Source organism: Cupressus sempervirens, chromosome 3 (genome assembly GCF_028749045.1).
Source record: "Cupressus sempervirens isolate cs-2001-9-10 chromosome 3, ASM2874904v1, whole genome shotgun sequence".
Classification (NCBI taxonomy): domain Eukaryota; kingdom Viridiplantae; phylum Streptophyta; class Pinopsida; order Cupressales; family Cupressaceae; genus Cupressus; species Cupressus sempervirens.
In genome coordinates, this window is record NC_143120.1 from 786,282,730 (window position 1) to 786,290,744 (window position 8,015).

Consider the following 8,015-nt stretch of genomic DNA (forward strand, 5'->3'; position numbering starts at 1 on the left):
AGCTGAAACTCTAGGCTCATAATTGGCAAAAAGATTGTTTCAATCATATGCTTATGTTGCCTTGGTATCTTATCATACCCAAATTTCAAAATTTTCAATCAAAATGTGCAAGAGGACATAAAAATTCAATCTTTAAAGTGTTTGAAGACTTATTCAATTCTTGCTAGTCTCATGATTTTAAATCTTCTAGCTAATCATCAGCTCCGCCTTGCACTTTGAATTTCCAAATTCCACCATCCAAGTCTCAAATTATGGCAATGAAGAGCACCAAAATGCCAATTTTTTACTCAATCATTAACCATTAACCTTTGAAGAAGTTAAGGTTTGGGGTCCAAAAATGTATTATCAACCATTAACCTCTAAAAAGAATTAAGATAAATTTCCAAAATATGTGTTTGGCTTCAAAATCTTAACCTCTCCATCTAAAGAGATTAAAGATGAAATCATGTATTTTAAAAGCAATTATCTAACCTCTTTGATCAAGTTAATAAAAGATGAAGGGTGAATCATTACAAATTATTTGAACCTTGAATTTGGTACTCCATCCAGTGGTATGTGGCTCTCCAAGATTCAAAATCTTTATACGATGAGAGATAATGGGAATGATTCATTTTGTTTAATGACCGTACAGGGAGCCTGAATATGGTGATTATGATATGTTTCTGCAGAATATCTATAACATGGTTTTGAAATCTGGAAGGATATGAGTGATAATCAAGATTCGATCTCCATCCTCCATTATGTCATAACCCGATGATTTAAATTCACTACGTGAGGAGGGAAAGATTCAGAGAGGTTGGAGAGGAGAGTTTTTGGCACATTGATCTGACACGAAAAGATAAGGCACGGGAATTGTTTGAGAAAATGTTTATTGATCAGCCTGATCATAAACAAGGCATGAGAATAAGAATGGAAAAGGAAATATATGTATGCAATGCAAGAATGATAGAAAGGTCACGTGGACTGTTTGGCTAACTTCCCTTCATTTTTTAGCCTCAACATTCAGAATGGTAGTAGTATAATGATAGCAAAGCATGGGAATTATTTGATATAACATCCATCGACCAGTTCAACCATAACCAAGGTGTCATCTCCAGTTCAGGATTATGCACGGTATAGAAAAGAACATTTTCAATGTTGGAAGCATTGCAGGTCAACACAATAACTAAATGCAGAAAGCTCACACCTTCCTTGCACTTGCGCACAAGCATGTTTTGTGAAGTATGGAGTCACCGATAGGAGCATGTTAAATTTAAATGCCGTCATCAGTTTTCTTTGAAGTTGGAATCACAAATGATATGCCTTATAACTATCTGACCAAATGCCTCAAGCTTAGCGGATTTGTAAGTAAATGGAAAGCTTTCCAATTGATTTGAATGTGAAGAGGAGCATTTTTGAGTGATGGTTGTCAACATCTCTGTTCCACAACATAAATTTCTCCTCACAATTATTCTACCCATCATTCTGAGCCATATTGATGTCTTTATACGGAAGGCACTACTCATAAATAGTTATGCTGAATGTGGAAACATAGATTGCAGAATAACTATTTGACTGAACGCCTTTTGGGTATACCACAGTCAATATATAGTGATGGATAAATATTGTTCATGAATATTATAGCTCAAACGTCTACACGTTTAATGTGCAATAAGAGAGAAGGTGTGTGAATGGTTGTATTTCATGAAATGAGATAATCAGAAATGAGATGTATGATGCGTTGAACTCATAACCGATCTTGGTGCAAGCCGCAATACACATGCATTTAGGGTCCGTTTGGTTCATGGAAGATGATAGGAATTGGCTTTTTTAAAATCTGGATTTGAAAATTTGTGCGTTTGTTTCAAAATTTGCAAAATGAAATTAGCATACGCGACTTCCAATTTTGCTTCAAAACCAGGTTTTCCAAATTCCTACTAGCAAGCAAGAATTGAAAATCAAAACCTGGTTTTATTTTTTAAGGAGTGTAAAAACAATAGATTGGACTACTTTTTGAAATTTGCGTTCAACTCCAAGCTTATGCACTTCACACACATCTTCCAAGTGAAACAAACAGTTTCAGTAAAATCCCAAAAATCGGAATGAAGATATGCAAAATCTTGATTTGGCTAAACCAAGGTTTGTAGCAATCCAGATTTTCTAAATTCCATGAACCAAACGGACTTAGAAATAAAGAGAATAACAACTTTGATCTATTTGGTAATCAAGTCAAAGGTGTCCGATAATACTATGATGAAGGCTAGAAAAAAAAGCAGAAGCAATGGAGAAAAAGTGTTAGCTGCCAGAGGGGAATGTTTGCAATTCATCACAATCTTACTCTAAGGAAAAGACAACAGATCCAAAGCCTGCAAATACCCACAAGTACCCAATTGAAGCTACTCCATGGAAATGAGAGGGTTGGCCTTCGTAGCTTGGAGCTTTTCTCCTAAACGAAAAACTAACAGCTCACAAGGCACTTATGATTCTACAGTGAGACTGAGAATAGACTTAAAACAACGAGGCCTCAAAGGATCAAAGACTTTGAAATTTTGAAGCAGATTGTAGAAGTTGTGCAACTAAAGAGCCTTCTCTATTATGAGAAAGACAGGGGACTGAATCACAATCAACAGTCAAGCTACTTTCAGCAGGGTGGACTCTATGAATTCAATTATACACCAAGGTCAATGTTATTCTATGAAGATCACTCATTATTGCAACAGTGAGTGAGCTCACAAGATAAGATTGCAAAGTCTTTTGAATCCCCCATAGTTATAAGCCCACAAAGCTACTAAACAATTTGAAATCTCTATGAGCTTCACATTCTTTCCCTAATTAGTGTGAGGAAGTAGGCAATGCATCATCACAGATTGGCAACAGGGGCAGAAGCAATAGGGCTTCCAGTCCTAGTAACACCACCAGAGCTAGAGAACTTATAGACAATTTGGGAAATAATAGGCAAAGCACATGGATTTGTAATCAAAGCAGGTTTGAATAAAAGTGTTACAACCAAAAGCCACTTTGAGCCTATCATATGAAAGAGAAGTGAGTATGATCATAAGAAATTAGGTTGTTACTGGAATGAGGATGATGGAAATGGGAAATTCACAGATTCTTGAATTAACTAGAAGTTGATACTAGAATGAAAAGTGATAAGGAAATGACAATGAATCAAAGGACTCTTGTAAAAGAGATGTCATTATTGGATGTTTCCACAAGTGAACCAGGGATTGATAATCTCGAGAGATGGTTTCAAATTTTCTTTAATGTTTATTAATGTCACATTACTAAAGTTGCCTTTCCAACATGAAATTACCCAAACAATTTGAAGAACATATCAAGGAAATGGATGGAAAGATATCTTAGTGAAGTCAACAAATTTGATATCTTTTAGGTGGATCTTGTAAATCACAACTTTTGTCATTTTGGGTTAATATTGTAGAGGTTAATTAACCTCACCCAAATCATGTATTTGGGAAGTAGTTATTAACCATAGAGGGGTAGTTGTTAACCTTGGTGTCTATATAAGGAGTCATCTTTGGCTTTGTAAAAGGGAACTTTTGGATTTTAGAAAAAGGGAACACTGCTAAAATTTTGATCAAAAGATAATGTTTGGAAAATGTGTACAAATTTTGTCTTTGTAATAAAAAATTTCACTTAGGTTCTTGGAGCAAGAAAATAAAGGAACATGCAATTTGAGTTCTCTCCTTCTAAATCTAAATTGTTAGAAATATTGATTCTCTTTGCAGTGAGCATTCTCACGATATTGTGCAGATGTTTATAAATATTTGGATCAGCATTGTGTTAGTAATAGTTCTCAAGCGTAGATCTTGATTGTTATTATTAGCGGTTTTAAGTTAGTCCAGGAAAGCTTTGAAGTCATGTGGTGCATTTAGCATCAATGGCTTTCTATTTATCTTTTAAAGTTTGATTTCATCTTTGTTTGAAAAACTTCAAAATTATATCATATGAGGGAGTTGCCAATCTAAACATAGAAGAAGGCCACATATCATGGACCTATCCAATTGTTGTGGATAGTTTGCCACATACACTCCGTTGAACCTTTTTAACAGTGACAAATCTATTTACCAACAGCTTATAATTTATTCACCCATCCATAAAATAGGAAGAACTTTTATATTTTCTTGAAAAATGTCATGGTACTCTTCAAATACTTTGCACCTATTGTTGAACTCTTCAATCCGTATGGAGATCCAAAGTCATGATGGGTAATCAAGATCTAAAGAATAAAACCATAAATTAAAGAATTCCTTCAAAATATATATATATATATATTTTACAGCTATTACACTTTAGGTGGCCAATGCTGCTTAGAGATATATTGGCAACAAATGCACAAAAAAATGGGAAGCTGCTCATCAAAATCTTCTTCAAGAAGATGACAATATGATGATAATACAATGCTTTTATACAAATCAAGTCCTCGAATTACATTTACAAGACAAGCTTGGGATGATTTAAACATCATACACTAAAGCTTGATTCTTAGACTAAAAGTATGAAATAGTCAGAATTGACTTTTTTTTAAAATTTTAATTTCTTATTTGGTATGTAAAATTAAGGCTGGCTGACAAACTTCTTCTACTTCCGTACTACTTTTTCTAGTTTAAATCCAACTCAACCTTCTCTTTTACATGCATTCAGCTTACGTACCTATGTGCCTCCTCAGATATCATGTCAGAGAAAATATATGTTAAATTTTTTCATTCATAATCAAACAGAAATTGCTTATATAGGCTACCAATTATGAACTATGTTTGCACTTACGCGTCCTCTCTTCTAATTAAATATCTAACAATATCAAATCTTAAATAAACCAACAATTCATGATCACCGTACCAAAACATATTCAAATTCCAATTCTTGTAGATATATTTCTTTATCAATTATGCTTTTTTATATTTTAACAAGCTATTCAAATCGTGAACAGCGTACCTGATTCTGCTAATCAATAATCGATAATCTTAGTCCTCAATCAATGGCCCTAAAAAAACAACCATTTGTTCTTCTGCTCGAATAATATCCTCTGCAGCGAATCACAACCAATAGCCTTAGATTGACGCATTTTCCAAAGAGAATAACAACAACACAGTTCCCTAGCTTAACGAATAAGCAAACACATTATAAAACCATATTATGAACTTACTAACCAGCATCATCAACGAGAAAGAAGCATCCCAAGTCTTGGGATGGGTAACGTTCCCCCTTTGCCGAGCAAACCCATCCATGTCGTGCTGAGCACAACCGAAATCTCACCCGGGGATCACATTTACACTACGCGAGGCGCCTACGACCACCATGGTACAATCGGTTTGACATTCATTTTCTATTGGTCTTACCAACATCTCTACTGGTTGTTATGAAAATAGAGAAATATTGTTTTATTTCAATATCAGATATTACATTAGATGTTTTATAATGTTTATGTAGCTAGTAGAAATCAATTATCTAATTTAATGTGTAGAAACTTCTTTATTTAATCTAATCAATTTAATAATAATATAATATTTTATACTAATAATTTCGTTTTATTACATTGTTGTTGCAAGCGTATTTATCTATAGAGAAACCCTGCTTTAAGATTTACATTTAAAAATTTGTTGAATACAAGATGTATACACATTTTTGTGAAAATCTGAATCAAGTAGAATTCTATCAAGTTATCTCATAACCCTCATAAAGGTGTAGCGCCTATCTGAAATTTCCTACTTCTCCCTCCATAACTCTTGAATCACAGTCTCACAAGCTACTGGACAACCATCCATGTTGAACTCCATACAAAATCCCTTACCTGCCTCCACAAATCAAACCTCACAATACATGCATCTTCAAGAATGTCAGCAATAGGAAGAATAAACAAAAAATGCTTCTCAAACAAAATACCATCTCAAAGTGGAGAAGCTAACTTGAGATGATTAAAATCCTCCATCATCCTATGCCCTTAACTTCCAAAAATGATTCTATTAAAGTTTATTCATTTGACATTTTAGACAATTCTCTGCTGACTTCTGCCTCATACAATATTATCCAATTGACAAGAGCTTCCATGCTTTATAGACTTGTTTGGAATTAATAAATCTATCACATAATGACCCATTAATTTAGGCTCAATTTTAATTTTGTTGAGGATCATCCCATTGTATAAAAGCATCTTTTGGTGGATGATGATGCTTCCCAAAAAAATAACTAGATCGGCCTCTATGGTGGACAACTATAACACTTTTTAATGGAGTCTAATTACAAAGTGGTCACCTTCTCTAATATTGTGATATTTAATTTTATCTTCTTCCAAAATAATGATTCAGTAAGCACTTCAATAGCAAAATATTCTTTCCTTATTAAAAAATAACAAACTAATGACATCCTCAAATCATCACAGGCACGCAATATTCTAAAGGGATGCTATCACAGCATAAAGACACCTCTATTTTAATTGTGCCATCATTTTTCCTCTAGAGACAAGTGCTACAAGGTTTCATCACAATCCTAAGAAGTTGTCAGCATGAATATATGTTCACCTTCCTTTGTCTTTGCTTCATCATAGGATCATTGAAACAAAATAGCACACAAAATGTACAACCTCACCAAGTTCGTATTAGTTATCATGAAAATAGAGAAAATATTCTTTTATTTCAATGTATCAGATATTACATTAGATAAACATTTTATAATATTTGTATAATTAACATAAATCAGTTAAACAATTCAACTACGCCCAAACTACTTTCTAACACTCTAACCTAATCAATACGACACATCTAACAATAAAAAAATGATACATTATACCAACACTACTCTTTGTTATTATAATTGTTTCGAGAGGATTCATGTGCAGGTATTTACATGGGGGAGGATCAAGTCATTCATTTTCAAAATTCGGTAGAAGGGACATCTTTTGCAAGTTCGGGTCCCCCCCCATTCGGGCCATGCTCCACATGCGGTTACCACAGCGGAATGAGTGGAGTGGTGCTCACTTGCTTACATTGCTTTCTGCGCGGAGGGGATATCTATCGATATGAATATGGTGTAAAACCTGGCCTTTCTACGTTTCTTCCGGCATCCCCTGAGCGGAAGTGGTGCACGTCTGAGACTTGCGATCCACCAGAAGTTGTAATACGTCGTGCAAGAGAGCTGCTCAAATATGGGTTTGGAACATACAATCTACTTTGGAACAACTGTGAACACCTGGCTCTGTTTTGTAAGACTGGTCGGGGTATGACTTTTGGAGGTGGGCAAGTAAATTGGACCCTGGATTTGCTCACTCCATTCAAGTCTCCATTCAATTCTTTTCCATTCGGCTTCTAATATCAGAAATTAGACCACTATAATCATTCTCTATTTTAGAAGCTTGCAAAATTGTGTACCTAGTCGATATCCCACAAATCTATACTAGTTAGGGTTTTGTGGAGTGAGTGATGCTTTTTAATATTCCCCTCATGGTTAGATATTCATGTCTAATTTTTTAATGAGAGTTCTAAATATAATAATTATCTTATCGATGATATGATCAAGAGTGAAAGTCTTTCATAATACTTCTATATTCTCACTTTATTTGTCATTGATCTCTACAAATATAAACTGAATTAATGTTTCTGCAATGGCACTCCCCCTAGTTTGTGACAAATCATGATAGAAATTATTAATTCTTTTGAAGAATTTAACACTTCCCATTCCTTATATGTATTCCTATTCCCTATTCCAATTGATGAACAAAATAGAAAATAGAAAATATATTCCAAATTTTCTATTCCCATTCCAATAGCCTAAGGAAGTGAACATGCTAGTGTATTTTTATGCCAATGTGGGGTTTGTGTGCATGATTGTATGATATGGAAAGTGGGAGATAAGTTGAAGGACAAGGCCATTTTTTGATGACCTATTATAGAGTACACGTGCAATGCTTCCACCTCCTTATCGACTAATGGGAATGATGATAGTGATTTATTTTACCAAATAATCCTTGTGGATAAAGGAGTAAATCACAGAATCTCTTAATAATTATTAGTCCTTGTCTATAT

General features: G+C 34.2%; 1 protein-coding gene across 1 annotated transcript; it reads left to right on the forward strand.

The window, feature by feature from the left end:
* The first annotated feature begins 5,138 nt into the window (after positions 1 to 5,138).
* On the forward strand, positions 5,139 to 7,501 carry LOC149569153 (protein LEAD-SENSITIVE 1-like). Its single transcript, XM_089821918.1, has 2 exons — positions 5,139 to 5,298; positions 6,833 to 7,501. The coding sequence occupies exons 1-2, from the start codon at positions 5,187 to 5,189 to the stop codon at positions 7,300 to 7,302; spliced, it is 582 nt and encodes a 193-aa protein (XP_089678044.1). The 5' UTR covers positions 5,139 to 5,186; the 3' UTR covers positions 7,303 to 7,501.
* Positions 7,502 to 8,015: the final 514 nt, after the last annotated feature.

What these genes read in the sequence shown, in the direction of transcription:
- LOC149569153 (XM_089821918.1), top strand. Translation starts at nt 5,187, where the DNA reads ATGGGTAACGTTCCCCCTTTGCCGAGCAAACCCATCCATGTCGTGCTG. An exon ending in AGGCGCCTACGACCACCATG is followed by an intron (nt 5,299 to 6,832) that starts GTACAATCGGTT and finishes ATTCATGTGCAG; the next exon opens with GTATTTACATGGGGGAGGAT.